Source organism: Apodemus sylvaticus, chromosome 12 (genome assembly GCF_947179515.1).
Source record: "Apodemus sylvaticus chromosome 12, mApoSyl1.1, whole genome shotgun sequence".
NCBI classification, from domain to species: domain Eukaryota; kingdom Metazoa; phylum Chordata; class Mammalia; order Rodentia; family Muridae; genus Apodemus; species Apodemus sylvaticus.
Genome location: NC_067483.1, coordinates 16,680,313 through 16,705,171, shown reverse-complemented (window position 1 = coordinate 16,705,171; position 24,859 = coordinate 16,680,313). Strand labels below are relative to the sequence as shown.

Genomic DNA, 24,859 nt, shown 5'->3' with positions numbered 1-24,859 from the left:
ATTTCTTCTTTGCCAGTTTGTATCCCCTTGATTTCTTTTTTTTTGTTTTATTGTTCTAGCTAGCATTTTGAGTACTCTATTGAATAGATATGGGGAGAGTGGGCATCCTTATCTTGTCCCCAATTTTAATGGAATTGCTTCAAGTATGTCTGTAATTTGATACTGGCTGTTGGTTTGTAGTAAATTGCTTTGATTATGTTTGGGTATGGTCTTGAATTAAAAGTGTTCAACACTTTTAACATGAAAGGGGTATTGTAGTTTGCCAAATGCTTTTTCTTCCTTCATCATCATGTGATTATTTTCTTTGTGTTTGTTTATATAGTGGATGATATTAATGGATTTTCATATATTGAACCAACCTTGCATCCCTGGAATGAAGCCTACTTGATCATGGTGAATGATGCTTTTGATGTGTTCTTAGATTCGGGTTGCAAGAATTTTATTGAGTATTTTTGCATCAATATTCATAAGCAAGATTGGTCTAAAGTTCTCTTTTTTGGTTGGGTTCTTGTGTGGTTTAGGTATAAGAGTAATTCTGGCTTCATAGAATGAATTAGATAGTGTTCCTTCTCTTTCTATTTTATGGAGCAGTTTAAGGATTTGGGTTGCAAGAATTTTATTGAGTATTTTTGCATCAATTTTCATAAGTGAGATTGGTCTGAAGTTCTCTTTTTTTGGTTGGGTTCTTGTGTGGTTTAGGTATAAGAGTAATTGTGGCTTCATAGATGAATTAGACAGTGTTCCTTCTGTTTCTATTTTATGGAACAGTTTAAGGAATATTGATATCGGGTCTTTTGTGAAGGTCTGATAGAATTCTGCACTAAATCCATTTAGCCTTGGGCTTTCTTTCTTTTTTTCTTTTCTTTTCTTTTCTTTTCTTTTCTTTCTTTCTTTCTTTTTTTTTTCTTGGTTGGGAGATTTTTAATGACTTCTTCTGTTTCCTTATGGGATATAGACTTGTTTAAATAGTTTACCTGCTCTTGATTTAACTTTGGTATGTGGTATCTGTCTAGAAAATCATCTATTTCATCTAGATTTTCCAGTTTTTGTTGAATATAGGTTTTTGTAGTAGGATCTGATTTTGAATTTTCTCCATTTCTGTTATTATGTCTCCCTTTCATTTCTGATTTTGTCATTTGGATACTGCCTCTGGGCCCTTTAGTTACTTTGGCTATGGGTTATCTATCTTGTTGATTCTCTTAAAGAATGAGCTTTTGGTATTTGTATTGTTCTCTTTGTTTCTATTTGGTTCATTTTGGCCCTGAGTTTGACTATTTCCTGCTGTCTACTCCTCTTAGGTGAGTTTGCCTCTGTTTATTCTAGTACTCTCAGGTGTGCTGTTAAGTTGCTAGTATAAGATCTCTCCAGTTTCTTTACCAGGGCACTTAGTGCTATGAATTTTCCTCTTAGCACTGCTTTCATTTTGTCCCATAAGTTTGAGTATGATGTGTCAACATTTTCATTAAATTCCAGGAAGACTTTAATTTCTTTATTTCTTCCCTGACCAACTTATCATTGAGTAGAGAGTTGTTCAGTGTCCACATTTATGTGGGCTTTCTATTTTTGCTGTTAATGAAGACCAAGGTAATCTGATAGAATGCATGGAATTATCTCAATCTTCTTGTATCTGTTGAGGGTTGTTCTGTGACCAATTATATGGTCAGTTTTGGAGAATGTACCATGTGGTGCTAAAAAGGTGTATTCTTCTGTTTTTTGGGGTGAAATGTTTTGTAGATAACTGTTAAAATTCATTTGGTTCATAACCTCTATTAGTGTCACTGTGTCTCTGTTTAGTTTCTGTTTCAATGACCTGTCCATTGGCGAGAATGGGGTGTTGAAGTCTCCCACTGTTATTGTTGGGGGGGGGTTCAATGTGTGTTTTGAACTTTAGTAAAGTTTCTTTTATGAATGTGGGTGCCCTTGCATTTGGGGCATGTCCCGACCTTCTGGACAGTCAACAGGGTTCCCAGACCACCTAGGAGAAGGCGAGAGACAAGAGACACAAGAGACGGACAGCAAGACAGTATTCTGTCAAGCGGTCAAATTTTATTTTTTACACAAGCCAATTTAAAGGGAAGCAAGTAAGGTTTAGGGAGGGGTAAAGGGGGAAAGTGATTGTATTCGAGGAGCAATCTCAGGGGGCTAGTATCGTTTCTCAGGAACAGTTTCTCAGAATTGTCTCTCAGAATCTCAGGGAAAAGCTGGTGATTGCTGCAGGAACTTGGCATAATAAATTGATCAAGTGGAAAGGAGTTGCTATGGTAACCTAACCACAGGTGAGCTTCGTTTGTTCTAGCCCACTCTGGTGAGCTCTGCATGTACTGACCATCTAGCTTACCTGGCTAATCTTTAAACTAGTACATTTCCTTTTAAAAGTAGGCTACAGAAAGCAGGCTAGAAATGGCTGAGAGGAAGGGGTTTTGAGATCTATGTGAGAATGGCTCCTGGCAGGGATATAGATGTTCAGTATTGAGACTTTCTCTTGGTGGATTTTCCCTTTGCTGAATATGAAGTGTCCTTCCTCCTCATGCTTGATAACTTTTGGTTGGAAGTCTATTTCATTGGATATAAGTATGGCAACTGCAGCTTGTTTCCTGGGACCATTTGCTTGAAAGACCATTTTCCATCCTTTTACTCTGAGATAGTGTCTGTGTTTGTTATTGAGGTGTGTTTCTTGTATGCAGCAAAATGCTGGATCTTGTTTGCAAATCTAGTCTGTTAGTTTATGTCTTTTTATAAGTGACTTGAGTCCATTAATATAGAAAGATATTAAAGACAGGTGACTGTTGGTTCCTGATATGTTTGTTTTTGTTGTGACTTTTTGTGCTGTGATTTTCTCTTTTAGGCTTTGTTGTGAGATGCTTACTATCTTGTCTTTTTTTAGGTGCAGGTAACTTCCTTGTGTTGGAGTTTAACTTCTAACATCCTCTGTAGGGATGGATTGGTAGATAGATGCTGTTTGAATTTGGTTTTGTCCTAAAATATATTGGTTTTTCCATCTATATTGATTGAAAGTTTTGATGGGTATAGTAGCCTGGGCTGATTGTGTTCTCTTAGAGTCTGCATCTCTCTGACCAGGATCTTCTGATTTTCCTGGTCTGTGTTGAAAATTCTGGTGTCATTTTGATAGGTCTACCTTTGTATGTTACTTTGGCCCTTTTCCGTTGCAGCTTTTAATATTTTTTCTTTGTTCCGTGGGTTTAGTGTTTTGATTATTATGTGATGAGAGAATTTTCTTTTCTGGTCCCATTTATTTGGTGTTTTGTCAGTTTCTTGTACCTTTATGGCCATCTCTTTCTTTGGTTGGGGAAGTTTTCTTCTATGACTTTGTTGAAGACATTTTCAGGTCCTTTGAACTGGGAATCTTAGTTCTCCTCTAGTCCAATAATTCTTATATTTGGTATATTTGGTCTTTTCATTTGGGTTAGGAGTTTCTTATTTTTTTTAATTATATATTTTTATTTTCTATATTCTTTGTTTACATTCCAAATGATTTCCCCTTTCCCAGTTCCCCCCACCCCATATGTCCCATAAACCTTCTCTTCACTCATTCTCCAATCCCCTCTCTCCTTTTTCTCTGTCCTGATACGCCCCTCCAATGCTAGATCAAGCCTTTCCAGGATCAGGACCCTCTCCTTACTTCTTCATGGGAGTCATTTGTTATGCTAATTGTGCAGGAGTTTCTTATGTTTTGAATTTTTTTTATGACAGTTGTATCAATCTCTTCTACGGTATCTTCTGCCCCTGAGATTCCCTCTTCTCTCTCTTATAGTCTGTGGTGATACTTGGATCTATAATTCCTGATCTCTTTCCTAGGTTTTCCATTTCCAAGTTTGCCTCCATTTGTGTTTTCTTTATTGTTTCTACCTCCACTTTTAGGTCTTAAACCACTTTATACAATTCTTTTACCTGTTTGACTGTGTTTTTCTGTATTTCTTTAAGGGATTTATTTGTTTCCTAAGGGTTTCTACCTGTTTACCTGTGTTTTCCTATATTTCTTTCAGTGAGTTATTTGTGTCCTTTTTAAAGAACTCTATTATCTTCATGAGATAGAATTTTAGATCAGCTTCCTGATTTTCAGGTGTGCAGGTATATTCAGGGCTTGCTATGGTGGGAGAACTGGGTTCTAATGATGCTCATGTATATTGGCTTCTGTTGCTTATGGTCTTGCGCTTGCCTCTTGCCATCTGGTTATCTTTGGTGTTTGCTGGTTCTGGGTGGCTCTGTCTGGTGTCTGCCTCTTTTGTCCCTGGGTTGCCTCAGGTCTCCTGGTAGGCCTGCGGCCCTGGCTATAACAGACCTCCTATGGGGTTTTCCAGCTTGGGGGGGGGGGGGTTCTTCAGAGAGGCAGAGAAGCTGATCAGTTGCCCTGGCTGCAATAGATCCCCTGGGAGACTTTCAGACTGTTGGGTCTTCAGAGGAAGAGTCAAGCTTTGTCCTGTGTGAAACTATTCTCCAGGGGCCCTAAGGACTGTGGTTTCTGTTTTCCTGTGTACAGCAGAACTTCAGGGATGCTTTCAGTCTATTGGGTCAGTTGCCCTTCATGCCACAAAGCCCCTGACAGGTCTTCAGGTGTCTATTGCCCAGTTGCCCTATGTACAGAGTAGCTCCTGGGATGCCTTCAAGCTGTGGTATCCTCAGGGGATCAGACAAGCTGGTAATCAGTTGCTCAGTTGCCCTGTGTAGAGCAGATTTCCTGGGGTGCCTCAGACTGTGATGTCAGTTACTCAACTGCTTTGAATACAGCAGATCTTCTGGGATGGCTCAGGATATGGTACCTTCAGGGGAGCAGACTGTCTAGCAGACAACTGCTCTGAGTGCAGCAGATCTTCTAGCATGGCTCAGGATATGGTGTCAGCTGCTCTGAGTAGAGCATATCCTCTAGGATGGCTCAGGATATGGTGTCTTCAGGGGAGCAGACTAGCTCGTAGTCTGCCCCAGCAGAAATGACCGGGCAGAAGGTCAAATATCAGATTTTTGTATGACTGAGTTTATCCAGATATCTAAATTTTAACAAAGTGAGCAAAGACAAAGAACCTAGATAAATATTACTGTGAACCTGAATAGATATTAAGAATTTATAAATCTTATTTATCAAACACATGCTGTTACTTATCTAACTTTTCTGACACTCAACAAGTTAGTGAAGATATATAAGTAGTTAAGTGTAAATCTATAAATCAACTCTTGCTTATCTTAGTAGACCTTTATTTTTTTTAAGATTTATTTATTTGTTATATGTAAGTACACTGAAACTGTCTTCAGACACTGCAGAAGAGGGCATCAGATCTTGTTATAGATGGTTGTGAGCTACCATGTGGTTGCTGGGATTTGAACTCAGGACCTTCGGAAGAGCAGTCAGTGCTGCTGAGCCATCTCTCCAGCCCCCTTAGCAGACCTTTATAACCTTAAATTTTTAACATCATATAAACATCCATACTAATCCAGTATATTTTGGAAACCTATTGTCTCCTTATTCTAAAAAGGAGAAGAATGATAAACAGAGCTCATTAAGACTAAGAAGCTTTATAAATGCTGCTTAATGCCACATGGTTAGTCACCTTAAGATGGAGAAGTAACACGGCATGTGCTCTTTAACCTTAGTAAAATGGCTGCCACTCATGTAGTTGGTTGTTTTCATTTTTATGAGGTTGTCAGCCAAGACCACATGATTGCTTTTTAAGAATATCTATTTTCCTAAACAAGAGCTGAATTCAGGTTATACAAACACATAAACCCTAAACAAGCCTTGATTGTATATATTATGATGTAGCAAATTAAGATTACTCTATGCATAGATTTTTTTTTAGCTATTAACTTTGTCTACAATTTTTAAAGTAACTTTTATTACAGATTTTATAGTTTATTTAACCAAACCCAATGAATTTATAAATCCCGAGATAAAGACTATATACATAATAGTCTTAAAAGATTTCTTGAGAGAAGAGCACAAAGAAATAAATCATAGGGATAAAAGATTTAAGAGTGGGAATTTGAAAAACCTTAGAGATAAAATACTTTGGATGGCTTGTGTATTGGCAAAGTTGTTAAAATCTGTAAGAATTTGAAACTGGTGTATGCCATCTTTGGCCATAGAGCTTTATATACTGACGCCAAGCCATTTGCAGTAAGACAGCAAGGTTTTAATAAAAATCTCTGAATATGAGGAGAAAAGGAGGTAAAACAAACTCCTTCATAGGGAGGGTTCACATATGATCTAAGAGGGAGCTAAGAGAGCTCTTAGAACTCTTGTAGTCATGAAGGACAAGGAGGATAAACAGGATCTGCACCGGAGGGAGGGCTCCAGTGCTGCAGGATTTCCAGGAGGAACAAGGTCTCAGAGGCACAGAAGAACTTAAAAGAGGGAGGCAAGGAAATTCACAATGTACAAGCCAGGACACCACTAGGAGAGAGAGAGAGCAGGAATTCCTGAATTAAGCAGGGGTTGGGGGTGAACCAAGGAAAGAGTCACAGGCCCAGGAGGGCTTAGAGAAGCAGCAGAGTGTTGGGTTCCATAGCTGCCTGCAGCTATTACGAAGTGGGTTTCTGGAACAGAAGCTGAGGGATAAATAGGGAAGGGAAGGGGCGAAAAGAAGTATGGCTAAGACAATATTCACTGATCAAAGCCCGAGACTTTAATGGCGCCAGACCTTTTAACAGTTTGGGCAAACCCTTCCCCCCAGACTCCAGGCTGAGTTCCGGTGGAAGTTGTCTAGCTTCTCTTGGAGGTCCTCATCTTGACTGTGGAAGTTGTCTAGCTTCTCTTGGAGGTCCTCGTCTTGACTGCTCCGGCAGCTGGGTGGGTCACCTGCTTAATTCAGGAATTCCTAGACCTGGAGGAACAATGAACTTAACCTTTACTTCGAGCACTCCGCCCTAGGTGGAGCAGGATCCTGGCTATCTGGGAGAAGTTAGCCTTGACCAAAGTCAAACTCTGACCATGTGCATGACTGCCCCAATATGGCTCTGTACAGCAGAGACTTTCAGGAAAGAGCTGAGAGGAACAAAGTATAGAGACTCTGCCCAAGCGGACTTCTATGTAGGAGGGCTTAAGGAAGAGTCAGAGCAGGTAGCTTGAAGGGGGAGGAAACTCCAGGAGGGAGCTATAAACATGTATGGGAGGTGTGGATAGGGTTTCAGTATAGGTCTGTAGCCTAGCCATAGAGAAGCTGTGGAACTTAGCAGGTAGCTCCTAGGGGGAAATGAGGAAGTTCCAGGAAAAAGCTGAAGAGAGGCTATGAGGGAGCAGAGGGCCTAAGTGTCATGGTGACAAGAATTTCAATCCATGGTGCAGATTGGAGACTTGTGTGAGAGAAATGTTCAAAACAAAGGAGAGATGTCCTTTCCGTGTGACTGGGGCCCCAGTAGGGTGAGAGGAGTGTCCCGGCACAGCACTGTGGCTGTTGTAGTAAAAGTAGACAAAGAAGGCAGCTCTGTGGGAACACTTACCTAGATGAGGGGGAAAGATAAGACAGACTGAATAGAGGAGAAAACGGAGAACTGGAAGGAGCTTGGAGGAAGAGGGAGGGCTCCAGAAGAGGGAGAAGGGTAAGTGTCCTAGTAAGTAGAGAGGACACATGGAGTAGGCAAGAGACGGATGGTGAGAGGAGGTAGGAGGAGACAGCTGCTGAAGATGCACACTCTAGGGTTTGCAATCAAATGTGGCAGCTGACAAAAGCAAACAAACAAACCCTAGGAGAGTCAAGTCAGCAGCTGTGTTGGCTTGGAGAGGCCAAGGCTCTTGGAAGAACTCATTTACTTCAGTCTCATAGTTTCAGCACCAGATGAATGAAAAAAAGAAATAAATGAAGTATCGGGCTACTCCTAGGTATGGTGGGGGAGGAGGTTATTATAGATAAAAGGAACAGAGGGCCCAGGGTGAACATGACCCTGAGCTAGGCCATGTGACGAGAAGGGAGCAGGGAGAGAGGAGACCCAGGAGCCCAGGACACTCTCCTGGGCAGACAAAAGGGCCAGGTAACCAAAATGGCTGGATTATATAGGGAAGGTCAACTGGGGGAAGAGCAGCCCAGCTCTGGGCTGCAGGAGTTTAGGGGAGGGGACATGGTATGCCAGCCACACCCTGTGACAGGCCTGGACTGAGGGATGCAGGGAGAACCTGGTGGCCAGATCTACTTTGATATGTTTAGGTACTCAGTTAGCCATTTATCCTGGGTTTGAGACCTAACACCCATTTCCCAATTAGCTGGATTAGCTGGCTGGCTGGCCAGTGAGACCATGAGATCCTCCAGTCTTCACCTCCTGGAACATGCCGCCACGGCTGACTTTACATGGGTGCTGGGAAAAGTATTTTATCCACTGGCCCACCTCCCTAGCTCCTCATGTCTGTTTTAAATTCTTGGTACCTTTTCTAATTCTATGCATTTTTTTAAATTCCATGTTTTGTACATCAGGTTAAAAAATTCCTTCAGTTAAAAATTGAAGGCATCTTGTGCTTTTTCTCATACATTCCCTCTTTGCCTGCTACATGTTTCTTTTCTCCTTTTGCAGCATCAGCCACTATGTGATTGTCATGTCCATGACCATCTTTCTGGTATTTCTTAATGGCCTGGCACAGTTGCTCACAACAAAGAAACTCCAACTGTGTGGCAAACCCAAAAGCCATTTTATGTGATGTTGGTGAAGCCATCAGTCAGCATCTGCATCCTGATTCTCCTTCTTAAAGAAAAGTCCCACCAAGGATTCAAGAAAATGGATATTGGACCAACGAGATGGCTCAGCGGGTAAAAGTGCTTGTTGAACAAGCTGACAACCTGAGTTTGATCCCTAGAACCTACGCGGGAAGGAGAAAACAGACTTCTAAAGGATGTCGTTTAGCCTCCAAGTACAAGCTGTCTCGCGCACACGCACACACACACACATACACACACACACACCATGCACTTACACATATGTCCTACACATATACATGATAACACTGTAATTTTAAGAGATGATGGATGATAATGCACAGTACATTCTCTTCTAGAGAATGTTGCATCTGGCATTCTGGATTTACAGGTGTTGTGAAATAATGGTCTTTCTTTTGTCTGACAGCTTTTTTCCTATAGCCCTTTGCTCCTCTCTGTCAGCTTTATGTTACTGTGTGGACAATACTGGCACCCTCCACAGTCCTCCCCAACAGGTTGCAACATAAACCCAGCATTGACTTGCTTTTTTGGTAGCTCCGACTGCTGGAGCATGTGATAAGTACATGTGGTGCAGGAGCATGTGACAGTCTGGGATGTACTGAGCCTCAGAGCAGAGCTGTGTGCCAGGTGTGCCAGCTCTGCTCCTGCAGTACAATGGCTTGTGCCTCTCTGTGCTGCTTCCAGGCCTCTCACAGCCAGCCAGCTAGCAATGCTTTCACCTTTACAGTTTGTCAGTTTCTGCATCATCTTCAAATTTGGGGGGACTCTGTGGCTTTGTTGGTTATTGTTTCAGTGTCACTCCCCAAATCAGTGGCTATAGTTTCCTGACAGTATCACAAAGACTCAAATTAACTTACTGCTCTTTTGTCTTGATAGTCTAGCTAGACCAAAGGCCGGCCCTCTTATTAGACTGAGCTTTCCTTTTGTATATTCCAGTGTATGAGGTAATTTGAAAGTAATTTTTATTTGGGTTTTCTATAAAGTGACCTATACATTGTAGAGTTGCCTATACAATACTGTTAAGTGCTTGGCTAATATTTTGCTGGTATATGTCCCATTTAAAAAATAATTGCCTTTTTGATTCAAGTTATGATGTTACTAGTCTATATTGGTAACCAAAAAGCTCTTTACAAGTCATTAAATTTTTCAAATTGACAGGTAAGGAAATACGTATCTAGATGAGTAAGCTCAGCTGAGCAAAATATACTTTATTTTCTACTGATACAGAGGAAACCCATTATAGTGCATTAAGTGAGAAGTACTGGTCCTAGCACAGGCCCCAGCATCACTGGGGAACAGTCTAGGTGGCAGCTAAAGAGCTACTGCAGCAATGCTGACACGGGCAGAACCCTCAGGTGACTTCTGAGCCCATTGTGTGAACACTTACCATTTGCCTTTGTACAATTTAATTCACATTCCTTTTCTACAGAGATTGTGAGATGCCTAACATGGGCACTGAGAAACTCGGATCCTCTGCAAGAATAATATTTACTTTTTAAGTACTGAGACATCTCTTTAACTCCAGAGTTAATGTTTTTAAACTAACATTGTAAATGGTGCTTTCTGCCTTGTGTGTTTCATTTTGTTCCCCACAGTATGCTCATGCCCCTAGGTTGTGTCCAGTCTGTAAAAGGCACGCTTCTGCAGATATAGGACTCGCAGCTGCACTCAGCCACACTCATACTCCCTGGGAGACACTCTTCCCTCTGGCACAGTGTTTCTCATATCTTGAAGTGTTTGGTTTTTTTTTTTTGTTTGTTTTTTTTTTTTTTTTGCATTGAATAGCAGAAGTAAATGAGATTTAGGCAAATTTTTTTTTATTTCTTTTTAAGGCATTTTATTCTGCAAATATTATACTAGGTTTCAAAATGAAAACCTATAAAATGTGCCAGTCAGCATTATTTCAATTAGTAAGTGCTTTAGGGAAGTGGGGATAGACTGGGCATGGTGGCATATATGTAATTCCAGCACTCGGGAGGTGTAGGTAGGAGATCATGAGTTGAAGGCCATAGAAAATTAGACACCAGCCTATGCTTCTAAAAACCTGTGCTTTCTGAAAAGAGTTAGGGTAGGCATCTCAAAGTGAAAAAAATTAAAATATTGATTGACAGATGAAAAAATATACTATGTTACATAAATCATGAATGAATCTTTGCTACTAACTATAATGCTCATAATTTGCCAATAAATTCCTTGTATTTTATTATTTAGTATATACAGTCTTAGAACACAAAATGCTTTCTTACATTTTAGAAAAAAACGATATTACAAGCTGATGTGGTGGCACAGGCCTGTCTATAATACCAAAGTTTATAAGTCTGAGGAGGAGGATCACATGTTCAGGGTCAGCATAGGTAACACATGTTACATGAGACCCTGTATTAGGAAACAGATTGTGGTAGAGGACTATTGTATTATAAAATCGCTGTATGTGAGGTGTGAAGTAACTTAATTATCAGGGAACTGAACTAGAAAGTGGCTCATTAGTTACAGTGTGGCTTCTCCTGGAACCCTCATTCCAGATTTTATGCTACTCACACATCAGTACTCCTCCCTGCTACCACCTGTGCCATCGCATACTCTTAGCAGTCAGGGGTTCCTTTGTTCTTCCTTTTGAAACTACTTTCTAATGCTAGTAGTTCAGGAGACAATGAAGGGCTGCAGTCATGCCTTTAGAGACAGGCAGCAGTTAAGTGTTCCCCTCTCCTTTTGGGAGCCAAGTGAGCTCCACTTACCCATTAGATGCCATCTCATCAGGAGGCTAGAGAGAATGACACTGAACCAACACGGTAACGGAGAGTTCCCATGTCCCACTAGTGCTCAGGAGCCTTTAAGAGACCAAAAGTAGCCTGGCCCGGGCTCTCCTCTCATCAAGAGTTTGTTATGCCAACAGTGTCCTCGTCCTCTCTGAAATACTTCAGAGTGATTAAAATTATTGCACTGTGTAATGTCTTGGCAGCATTTCCCATTTCTTCCCTTATTTTTAGTTTATAAAAAATAGATTGCTCAATATAATTCTATTAAGAAATAAAAATATTTGAGGTATATATGTCACTAATTTTCTCTAGTATACTAAAATAGATTGTTGATGGACTCACCATTAGAATTGTAATATTTATGTGCACAAACAGGGTTTTGAAATTTGTTTCATCACTTGTTGATGAATAAATATATGATAATAAAAGGGTTTCCTGAGGAAGTGTTTAGGAAACATCTAGGTTAGAAGGTTTAATTATTTCTGGTAGTTAGATCAATTTATGCAGGATGCCCACAACTTCCATATGCCTGACAGGAGAGTGTTTTTTCCTTTCTGGTGGGTACATATATTCTACAAAAGTTTCCATGTACTTTTCCACAAAATTTTTACAAACGTGTGTTGTGCATTTAATTGAAGCTTTTTCTGGAAACTGGTAAAATATGTTTATTAAACTGTTAAACTGAGAAAACTTGAGAATATACTGCAGATTTTGCCTGTGCATCACTGTCTGTACAGTTTGGAGTTTGTCTTTTGTATCTTCAACCTGAAAAAAATAAAATCACAACTTGTTTTCTTGTGATGAGACACTTTCAAAAGCATTAGTAGTTAAATATTTTAGTACTATTTTGTTCAAAAATTGTGAAAGCAAGATCAAGGCAGCTTGGATCCCAGCATGGGTAGAAGATGGTTTGAGGAACTATCGGCATATATGATGGCTCCTCTGGGAGGGACATTCTGTTTTCTTCAGTGATATGGTCCCTAAGAGGCCACTCATATTCCTGTAGATGGTCCTATACCCATGGAATACAGGCAGCACTAATGGTCATGGTGAGTATTAAAAAAGAAAAGAAAAGAATGAAGAGCTCACGAAGATAAGAGAGAAAAGTAGTGAGGGGGCAGATGGCAAGTTTGGTTTAAAGATATGCATGTATGAATATTAAAATATTTTGTAAGAACACAGTGAAAACATTGTCTAGATTTCTTAAAATGACTAAATTTTTGAATTATTACTCTTAGGTGAAAAGGTAAGTTCTTTTCATGCAATGATTTAATTAGGTTGGCTTGCATCATACCTGAAAGTAGCAATGGTTCCATGATTTTTTTGTTCTTGGGACACCTGGTGTGATTCATATCCAAAATCGGTCTCAGAGTGATCCTTATGCCTCATTTCTGAGTGTAGTAGCATTGCAGGTGTGTGCTACTGTGCCATTTTAGTTTTTTTTAGCCTTTTAGGTTCAGTGGATTTGGATAATATTATTGACAAGGATAGTTGTTAGTCCTTACAGATGTTCTTACTATCTTGATCCTATCTTCACAGGATAGCTAAGAATATGAACTCAGTGATGTGATCCGTGTTTTAATAGGTCCTGTGCTGAAGATAAATAATGTCTTTCATGTTTGAAATTAGAAAACTCAAAGTCAATTTTCTTGATGTGCCTTGGTTTATTTTTGTTCTATCCTGGAAATTATTGTAATTGGCTGGTTGTAGCTTATAAAGCAGAAGGGTTTATTTTGTTTTGTTTTGTTTTGTTTTTTTGTACCACTTCAGCCAAGTGAATGAGGTTAGTGAAAGCTGTGCTGACAGTACAGTTGGGGACAGCATACAGAGACAGGGACTGCCTGCAGTAGGCCTGTGTGGAGACATATCAGTAGCCCGCAGCAGCTCTTTATAACAACTGTTGTTCCCATTTCTGCTAACCTTAGCCCTGGACCATGGCTGTATAGATTTCATTTGTGTGTGACTGCTTTTCAGTTGGCCTTGATGTGCATAATTATTCTATTATATCTGACTTTTTTCTTTCTCCTTCTGCTCTGGCGAATTCTGTGAAACTAGATGTTCCCTGGTGTAATGATTCTTAAACAATTAAAATTGAGGCATGGGGCACAGCACAGCACAGTCCTAATGGCCCAGGTGCATGCTGTGTGTTCTTATCTTGGAAACAATGCAGTAGCTGCACAATGGTAGTTCTAGTTTAATGTTTGACTTACAAACAAAATTTGAAGAAATTATTAGAAAATGAAATAGAGTTAACATTGGGACCCCAAGAAAGAAAAAGAAAACTATTGAAGTTATGAAATAAGTTTTGCACAACATTTGACAATGGTTCCTGGATAAGCAAGTATAGAATATATGAAATCTTATATTAGTAAAACTAAGTCAAAACACTGGGATTCTTATGAGAGTTGTGTGCAATGTGTAGAAGCAGAAAGCTAGCAGAACTACTGAGTAAGGGTTAACTTGATTCTTTCTGGCCACTGCCTGGCAGCTTTGCGCATGCCATTTATCATTAGAGCTTCACAAGAAAATGTAAGTTTCAGAGCTCTGAAGTATAATAAGTTAAAGTTTAAATAATGATAAGTTTGCAATTATTATTACTTTAGCTATAAGCCTGGGAACAGGGAAGCTTGAAACTTTGGGGAACAATTATAATTTTTGATTCTTTGTGGGACTTGGTTATCCGTTTGAATTTGATTTGGCAATGATTATACAATGTCTTTTTTTCTGTCTGCTTTTGGAGTATCGGTAAAATACTAGAGCAAGAAAAAGGTGGTGGAGCATGAGAAGAGCATGTGAAGAGTGAGTGAAGAGAGAATGTGAAAAGTGAGAAGTGAATATGAGGTACTTATGGAGAGTGTGTGTGAGTGAAAGAGAGCATGTGGTATGTGTGTGTGTGCGCGTGCGATGTGTGTGAAAGGGGAACGCACAGAGGTATGTATAAGCATGAGAGTCCAAGAAAAGAAAAGTGCACAGGAGAAAGCAGGGTGAGCAGGAGAATACAAAGTGTGCATAGCCTAAAGCTGCGAGAAAATGAAAGAGAGAGGGAGAGAGGGGGAGGAGGGAGAGAGAGAGAGAGAGAGAGAGAGAGAGAGAGAGAGAGAGAGAGAGAGAGAACAGAGAATGAGAGAGGAGAGAAACTTAGCTTGTACCCAAAAAGTCGTCTGTGTATATTTATTATGCGCCTTCCAGATATCCCTGCTTCCAGTTGAGAACTCCAATCCTGTGTCAAGGCTGGACTCAGACAGATATGCCATCATGAAAATGACACCTTCCTCTTGATAGTTCACAACCTGTTTAATCATAAGGAAGAATGGACTTGTCTTCAATTTAGGAAGAGTTACAGAATATTCTAGGAAAACCTAATGGCCAGTCTTCAAAAAAAACGAGAAAAGCCTAAGAAGCCATCAGCATCAAGAACAATCTAAGAAGACATGATTGCTAAGTATTCTGGATAGGATACTGAAGCAGAATACTATGCAGTTAATAAAATATCAACCTATATTATTAAATGTGAAAAATGCACCTACTGATGTAAGGTGTTAAAATAGAAACCGGGCAAAGGGCTGTTTAGGGAACTCTGCACCATTCTTGAAATTTTTTATGAAACTTTGAGAATAAAAATGTTAACTTGATTTAAAATGTTTACTCTCTTCACAAATAACTACATAATGCATGTTGCTTGTTAGATGATAAGTTGGGGATACTTAATGTTTTCTGTGGTTTCTCTCTTTTTTTTTTCTCCCTCTCCTTTCTTGCTTTCTGCTCATCTGCCAGCACTCAGGCCTCTTAGGCATTTAAGTACTGGCCCAGCTTGTATACTAATGTGGTTTCTTTGTATTTGTATAATTTGGTGTATAGTGGGATTTTGCAGTGGGCAGCTGTGTTCTTGTGCAGTGTTCCCTGCTTGGGGCAGCTGTGGCCCTGAGTCTGGTATCTCTGAAGAACTGAATGAGTTGTTTTGTCTGTCTTTCCCCACACTTGACTGATTTACTAGTGCACATCTGACTCAGGCAAGGCCAATTTGAGTCATTTGCAAGATTTTTAAACTGAAATGATGAAATTGTGTTTGAGTGTGAATGTGCTCATGTATATATCTGCATATTCAAGCATTCATGGAGGCCAAAGGTCAACCTCAGGTGTCTTTCCTCAGGAGCTGCCCACCTTGCTGGGAGAGACAGGTCTTTTGTCGGCCTAGAACTTAGTGGGCTAGATTGGCTGGCTGCTAAACTCCTGAGTATTGAGGATCTAATTCAGGTCTTACTCCTGAGTATTGAGGATCTAATTCAGGTCTTCATGCTTATGTGGCGAACATTTTATGAACTGAGCACAATCTCCCAAGCTCCAGGGAACTGAAAAAAAAAAAAAGATACAAAAATTGAGTCATTATAACCACTGGAGCCAGGTAAGATCTGAGGAGCCCAGCCTGGATTCCAGGCTTTCGAAAAGAATGTCTCAAATCCCAGATGTTTTATACAGATCCTGAGCTTCCTACTAGCCCAGAGAGACCTCCATTCTCTCACTACCTCTCTTCTCACCTTCATAAGACCTTCTGAATTTGACAAAATTCAGCATCCTTTCATGCTTAAAGTCTTGGAAAGAACAGGAATTCAAGGTCCATACCTCAACATAGTAAAAGCAATATACAGCAAACCGGTAGCCAGCATCAAACTAAATAGAGAGAAACTTGAAGCAATCCCACTAAAATCAGGGACTAGACAGGGCTGCCCCCTTTCTCCTTATCTTTTCAATATTGTACTTGAGGTACTAGCTCAGGCAATTTGACAACATAAGGAGGTTAAAGGGATACAAATTGGAAAGGAAGAAGTCAAACTATCATTATTTGCAGACGACATGATAGTCTACCTAAGTGACCCAAAAAACTCCACTAGAGAACTCCTACAGCTGATAAACAACTTCAGCAAAGTGGCAGGTTATAAAATCAACTCAAGCAAATCAGTGGCCTTCCTAAACTCAAAGGATAAGCAGGCTGAGAAAGAAATTAGGGAAATGACCCCCTTCACAATAGCCACAAACAGTATAAAGTATCTTGGGGTGACTCTTACCAAACATGTGAAAGATCTGTATGAGAAGAACTTCAAGACTGAAGAAGGAAATGGAAGAAGACCTCAAAAAATGGGAAAACTTCCCATGCTCATGGATCAGTAGAATCAATATAGTTAAAATGGCCATTTTGCCAAAAGCAATCTACAGATTCAATGCAATACCCATCAAAATCCCAACTCAATTCTTCACAGAGTTAGAAAGAGCAATTATCAAATTCATCTGGAATAACAAAAAACCCAGGATAGCTAAAACTATTCTCAGCAACAAAAGAAAGTCTGGGGGAATCAGTATCCCTGACCTCAAGCAATACCACAGAGCAATAGTGTTAAAAACTGCATGGTATTGGTACAGTGACAGGCAGGAGGATCAATGGAACAGGATTGAAGATCCAGAAATGAACCCACACACCTATGGCCACTTGATCCTCGACAAAGAGGCTAAAAACATCCAATGGAAAAAAGATAGCCTTTTCAACAAATGGTGCTCGTTCAACTGGAGGGCAGCATGCAGAAAAATGCGAATTGATCCATCCTTGTCTCCTTGTACTAAGCTCAAATCCAAATGGATCAAGGACCTCCACATAAAGCCAGACACTCTGAAGCTAATAGAAAAGAAACTGGGGAAGACCCTTGAGGATATCGGTACAGGGAGAAAGTTTCTGAACAGAACACCAAAAGCGTATGCTCTAAGAGCAAGAATTGACAAATGGGACCTCATAAAATTACAAAGTTTCTGTAAGGCAAAGGACACCATCAAGAGGACAAATCAGCAACCAACAAATTGGGAAAAGATCTTCACCAATCCTATATCAGATAGAGGGCTAATATCGAATATATATATAAAGAACTCAAGCAGTTAGACTCCAGAAAACCAAACAACCCTATTAACAAATGGGGTACAGAGTTAAAGAATTCTCACCTGAAGAATATCGGATGGCGGAGAAGCATCTTAAAAAATGTTCAACTTCATTAGTCATTAGGGGAATGCAAATCAAAACAACCCTGAGATTTCACCTTACACCAGTCAGAATGGCTAAGATTAAAAATTCAGGAGACAGCAGGTGTTGGAGAGGGTGTGGAGAAAGAGGAACACTCCTCCATTGCTGGTGGGGTTGCAAATTGGTACAACCACTCTGGAAATCAGTCTGGCAGTTCCTCAGAAAACTGGGCACCTCACTTCCAGAAGATCCTGCTATACCACTCCTGGGCATATACCCAGAGGATTCCCCACCATGTAATAAGGATATATGCTCTACTATGTTCATAGCAGCCCTATTTATAATTGCCAGATGCTGGAAAGAACCCAGGTATCCCTCAACAGAAGAGTGGATGCAAAAAATGTGGTATATCTACACAATGGAGTACTATTCAGCCATTAGAAACAATGAATTCATGAAATTCTTAGGCAAATGGATGGAGCTATAGAACATCATACTAAGTGAGGTAACCCAGACTCAAAAGGTGAATCATGGTATGCACTCACTAATAAGTGGATATTAACCTAGAAAACTGGAATACCCAAAACATGATCCACACATCAAATGAGGTACAAGAAGAAAGGAGGAATGCCCCCTTGTTCTGGAAAGACTCAGTGAAGCAGTATTCGCCAAAACCAGAACGGGGAAGTGGGAAGGGGTGGGTGGGAGGACGGAGAGAGAAGGGGGCTTATGGGACTTTCGGGGAGTGGGGGGGGTAGAAAAGGGGAAATCATTTGAAATGTAAATAAAAAATATATCGAATAAAAAAAAACAAAAAAACAAAAAGAGAGAGAGAGAGGAGGGAGGCAAGAAAGAGACACTATGAGACTGAGATTAAAGATGGAGGAAGGGTATGAACCAAGAAAGGCAGGTAGCCTCTAGCAGCTTGTCTCAAAGAGCAATTTTCCCCTAAGTGAATATAAAATAGTAGCTTTGTCATGCATTAACTTTGTGGTAATTTGCTTCTACAGAAATGTGGAATGAATCACATATGTATCTTTTCTGAGGGCATTGCTCCTCCAAGAATTAGACCAGTCACAAAGACTAAGTCTTAAGACACAGATGGAGCTAATCAAAGGTATAGCCACATTTGCATGTTTGAGGAGGCCTGGGGAGGTGGCTCAGTAGTACTTGCTTCATAAGTACTTGGTCCATCACGAGGACCTGAGTTTGGATTCTCAGCATCCATGTTAAAAAGCCAGGTGTGATGTCATGCATCTAATCTGTATACAGTGCTGATATATGGAAACAGGAGGATCTTTGGTGCTCTCTGACCAGCAAGCCTACTCCGTCAGCAAGTACCAGGTCAGTGAGAAATGTTTTCTCAAAAAATGAGGTAGAGGGTAACAGAGGAAGAGATATAATGTTGATGTGTAGTCTTCACATGCACACGTACAGGTAAGCACGTTTACATGCACACACACAAATAATAAATTACAATGTTATTGTAGACAATAAGTTAAAAACAGTATAACGTAAAAGAAGTCTCTGAGAGAGCTTAAGATTATCCTATTAAAGTTCTGAGGCTGAGTGCAGGAGGATGATGGGAGGAAGTGGACATGTTTGCAACCTGGTGACGAGTGAGGGCAGGAAGGGAAAGAAAAAGTATAATAGTGAAGGTGGATCAGTTTATTTAAATATCACTGCTAAAATATTCAACTAATATTTAAAAAACAGAGGGAAGAAGAAGAAAGAGTAAATTCACTAAGGTACCTAGAGGTGCCAAGGAAAGGTAAAAGATGAGGGGAAAAATAACCAATTTGGCACAAGTGTGAGGGAATAAAAGAAATGCATATATGTATGAAAGTTGTGTGTCTATATGTAGAATAATTAATATATAACACATACTAAAGAGTAAAAAAGGCAGGAAAAAAAAAGACCTGCTGAGCCTGAGACATACAGGTAAACTTTGCTTCCCCCACCCATCTTCCCAGTTCTCTCAGTTCTCTGGGCACTCTAAACTACTCTGCTGATCAGCTTGATAGCCCAGGAGAACCGCCATTCTCCTGCCACTTCTCTACCCACCTTCATAGGATCTGCAAATCCTGAATCATACAGGCTTGCAGATCCAGAACCATACAGCCTAAGGATATCCATCAAAGGCCTGCCATACCAGGACCACTAAGGTTAACCCCTGCCCCTCCCAATACATAGTACAATAGGAACATCCAGGGACCAAAGCCATCCAGATGGCTAAAGGACTTCAAAAGAGCATAATCAGTAAAAGCCAGGGCAGTATGACACCTTTGCAGCACAGTTTTTATCTACAGCAAGCCCTGAATATCCTAACACAACCAATGCACAAGAAAATGACCTTAAATCATTAAAGAGGGCGTGAATAAATCCCTTAAAAAGATAAAGGAAAATACAATTAAAGAGGTGAAGGAAATAAGTAAAACTGTAAAAGAGCTGAAAGTGGAAATAGAAGCAGTAAACACAAACTAAGGGAATCCTGGAGATGGAAAAGATAGGGAAGAAAAAAGGAACAGATGTAAGCATAACCAACAATACAGGAGATGGAAGGGAAAAAATTCCTGACACAAAACATCCAGGAAATCTGGGATACCATGAAAAGATCTAACCTAAGAATAATAGAAGGTGAAGAGTCCTAGCTTCAAGGCCCAGAAATTATTTTCAACAAAATCATAGCAGAAAAAAAAATGCCAACCTAAAAAGAGATGCCTATAAATATACAAGAAGCGTATGGAGTTCCAATTTGATGAGAAAAGAAAATTCTCCCACCACATAAAACACAAAATATACAGAACAAAAAAGAATATCAAAAGTGGCAAAGGAAAAAGGCCAGGTAACACAAATTACACCCAAATTCTCAGCAGATACTCTAAAATCTAGAAGGGCCTGGACAGATATCTTGCAACCTCTAAAATACCACAGCTGCCAACCTAGACTACTATACCCAGTAAAACTCTCAGTAACCATATATGGGGAAAATAAAATATCTCAAGACAAATCCATATACAAGCAATATCTACAAATCCAGCCATATAGAAAATAGTAGAAGGAAAACTCCAACCCAAGGAGGAGAACTACATCCAAGGAAACACAGAAAAAAAGTAATTCCATACCATCAAAAACAAGGGAAATTTCTCTCTCTCTCTCTCTCTCTCTCTCTCTCTCTCTCTCATGCATGCACACACACATCTCCATTATGAAATAGGAAATAACAATGGTCATTAATATCTCTTAAAATCAATGCACCCAATTCCCTAATAAAAAGACACAGGCTAACAGAATGGATGGGAAAACAGAATCCATCATTATACTACATACAAGAAACACACCTCAGCAACAAAGGTAGACATTACTTCAGAGTAAAGGAGGGCTGGAAAGTTTTTTCCAAGCAAATGTACCCAAGAAGCAAGCTAGAGTAGCCATTCTAATATCTAATAGAATATACTTTCAACCAAACAAAAGAGACAGGGAAAAATACTTCATATTCATAAAAGGAAACATTTTCCAATATATCTCAATTTTGAACATTATTCCCCAGATGCAATTGTAAAAGAAACATTGCTAAAGCTTAAATTGCACATCAAACCCTACATATTAATAGTGGGGTCTTGGCTCCAAGATGACCAAAATAAAAATCAATGGTCATGTCAAAAAAAGGCTGTGACCATGTGCAGCCTATTCGATGCATGAACTGCACCTGTTGCATGCCCAAGGATAAGGTCATTAAGTTTGTCATTGGGAACATAGTAGAAACTGCTGCTGTTGGGGACATACCTGAACCAAGTGCCTTAGATGCTTATATGCTTCCCAAGATCTATGTCAAGCTGTATTACTTCATGAGCTGTGCAATTCACAGCAAGGTCACTAGGAATTGATCTTGTGAAGCCCTGGAAGGACTGAACAGCCCCACCACAATTTAGACCTGCTGGTGCTACACCACAATCTCCAGCAAAGCCCATGTGAAGAGGTGGCTTTATAAGGGCAGAAGGAAAAACACCTTGGACGAATAAAACAATTTATGCTTTAAAAGAAAGAATGAAACTAACAGACTTTATGAATCAAATGAACCTAACAGACATCTATAGAGTATTTCACACAAACACAAAAGAATATACTTTCTTCTCAGTACCTCATGGATCCTTCTCCAAAAGTAATCATATAGTCGGTAACAAAGAAAGCCTCAACAGACACAAAAAATTGAAGTAATTCCTTGTATCTTATAAGACCACCATGGATTAAAGCTAGGTTTCAACAACAAATACCACAGAGCCTACATACTCGTGAATATTGAACAACTCTCTACTCAGTGATCTCTGATTCAGGGAAGAAAGGAAGAAAGACATTAAGTACTTTCTAGAGTTCAATGAAAATGAAGGTATAACATAAACAAATTATGGGGCACAATGAAAACAGTGCTAAAAGGAAAGTGTATAGCAGTAAGTTCTTCCATAAAAAGTTAGAAAGCTGTCATACCATCAATTTAAAAGTATACCTGAAAGCTCCAGAAGAAAAAGCAAGCACACCAAAAAGCAGTGGAAGGCAGGAATTAATCAAAATCAGGGCAAAAATCAATCAGGAAATAAAACAATACAAAGAATCAACTAAACCAAGAGATGGTTCATTGAGAAATTCAACAGAATAGGCAACCCTATAGCTAAACTAAAAGACAATATACAAATAAAATCAGAAATGAAAAGAGAGACATAGCAACAGACACTGAGGAATTCAAATAATCATTAGGTCTTCAAAGGCCTGTTCTCCTTAAAATTGAAGCGGAATCCTTAATGAAACGGATGGTTTTCTAGACAGATACCACTTACCAAAGTTTAAACAGGTAAACAGCCATATAACACGTAAAGAAATAGAAGCATTCATTAAAAGTCCCCTAACCAAAAAAGCCCAGGGCCAAATGATTTTAGTGGAGAATTCTACCAGACTTTCAAAGAAGAGCTAATACTAATATTCTTAAAACTATTCCACAAAATATAAACAGAAGGAACAGTGCCAAACAGTCACCTTGATACCTAAATCAAAGACTCAACAAAGAAAGAGGATTTCACATTGATTTCTCTTTTGAACTCAATAAAATACTCACAAACTGAATCCAGAAATACATCCAAAACATCATGATCAAGTGGGTTTCATTCCAGGGATGCAGGGATGGTTCAATATAAGAAACACAATTAATGTAGTCCACCATATAAACAAACTGAAAAAATCACATTATCATCTCATTAGATTCTGGAAAAGCCTTTGGCAAAACTCAACACCCCTTCATTTTAAAACTATTAGACCAAGCATATATAGCACATACCTAAAAATGATCAGAGCAATATACATCAAGCCAATAGCCAACATCAAACTAAATGGAGAGAAACTTAAAGCAATTCCACTGAAATCAGGGACAAGACAAGGCTGCCCACTCTCTACCTAACTATTCAATATTGTACTTGAAGTTCTAGCCAGAGCAAGAAGACAAAGGAGATCAAGGGGATACATATTAGAAAGGAAGAAGTCAATCATCTCTATTTATGGATGATATGATAGTGTATATATAAGTGACCCCAAAAATTCTACCAGAGAACTTTTACAGTTGATAATATCCTCAGCTAAGTGGCTTCATGCAAAATTAATCAGTAGCCCTCCTTTATACAAGTAATAAACAGGTCAAGAAAAAAATTAGGGAAACAACACCTTAACAACATATAGCCACCAATAATATTAACTATCTTGGTGCAACTCTAAACAAGCAAGTAAAATATCTGTATGATAAGAAATTCAAGTCCATAAATAAAGAAATTGAAGAAGATATCAGGAGATGGAAAGACCTCCCATGCTCATGAATAGAAAGTATTAATGTGTCTGTCTTAAGTCTGGATTTATATTGGTCTTTCTTACCCATCCCAGAGAACGAGCACAGTTTTGTTTTTGTTTTTTTGGTTTTTTGTTTTTTTGTTTTTTTTAGAGTTTGTCTGGAGGACAAAACAGCTTTTTGTTGTTTGTCTCTGTCTTAGGTTAATAAGAGTTCAAAAGTGGTTACCCGTCTCTGACCACTGAGGCCTTCAAAAGCACACACTTTCCCATTCAAACCAAAGCCACGAAGGACATATGAATATGGACTCAATGCAGCCTACCCAAGGCATAATAGCAATATAGGTCTTATATCTTTGAGGGGAAACATTTCCCTAATAGAAGTGTTGCAGTTCTGAAGGCAAAAGTATCCTATCAGTCAGAGTCAAGGAATACTACAAAGTTACACCACAGAGCAAAATTTACAGAAGAGATTTATTGAGAAATACACAAGAGGGTGACTACCTCTGCTTGGGTGAGAAGCAGCAAAGAACTGAATGGGAGGCTTGTAGGGCTTCACAAGGAAGGAGCTTTCTACAGTGACTGATAGGTTTTTAGGCTCAGGGATTGGTGGGGTTTGGTGAATTTTCAAATCTGCAAGTGAACTCAGACCTTTTAGCCTACAGTTACACGTATATGCAACATTTACTGTCTACTCCCTTTATGCTAGCCTGTATACAAGAAAGTCTGCTATGTTAAGTAAGTCCAGCAATGTAAGACACAGGTCGTCAAATGGTGAGTTATTAGAGGAAAAAACATCTTTCAGTAAAGGGGTCACATGCCAGTTAACATCACTACAACGAGTTTTTTAAGAAATGATGTTGGCTAATCATGTGCTTCACATGAAGTGCCAGTGTCCCAAGTGGCAATTGATGCCCGGGAAGGGCAAATAGTGGCCAGTGAGAATCAGCAGAAGGAAACTAGACCCATAGACAGCTTGTGTCCTACTTGAGGGTTTCTTCAATGTTTCCTCTTCAGAGCCATATGCCATGCAAGCAGAGAAGTCCCAGGATGTAGGAAGAAAGAACTCTGGTCTGTGCACTCACAGTCCTAGTTCATCTAAAGCAAGCCCTTCTGACCATGCCCACTGTCCCCATTCTGCTCCTTCTCACATTTAAAACTCTGCGGCAGCAAAAGACTGGCAGATTAAACAGTCGTTACAATGAGAAAGACCAAAATCTTAGCCAATGAAATTTAATCTAGGGGTGCTACACATGGGTATGCAGGTCTTGTGTGTGGCTGTGTGGTATGTGCTGTATGTGTGTATACAGTTATCTGTTCATGTGTGAGGAGCCAAAAGAGGACATTAAGTGTCCTGCTCTATCACACATTACCTTATTTCTTTAGACAGGGCCTTGTGCTGAACTTGAAGTTCACCATTTTGCTAGGCTCACTGGAGTGACTTCTTGGGATCCTCCTGTCTCTGCTCCTAACTCTGGAGGTACAAGTACCTGTAGTCCTTCAGATACTATGGATTTGAACTCAGATCTTCATGTTCTTGCCCACTGGACTGTTTTGCTAGTCTTAGCTTAATGATACATGAGAAAAAAAAAAGCCTCTTTTCTCTTACATGGCCTAAATTTAGTGAT

General features: G+C 39.6%; 1 protein-coding gene across 2 annotated transcripts in view; it reads left to right on the top strand.

The window, feature by feature from the left end:
- Pign (phosphatidylinositol glycan anchor biosynthesis class N) overlaps positions 1-10,425 on the top strand; it is a 127,259-nt gene extending 116,834 nt beyond the window's left edge. For both annotated transcript variants that reach the window (XM_052200217.1, XM_052200218.1), the window contains one exon: positions 8,512-10,425. In XM_052200217.1, coding sequence (XP_052056177.1) covers positions 8,512-8,635 — 124 coding nt within the window. In that variant the 3' untranslated portion in view covers positions 8,636-10,425. The remainder of the gene's footprint in view (positions 1-8,511) is intronic.
- Positions 10,426-24,859: the final 14,434 nt, after the last annotated feature.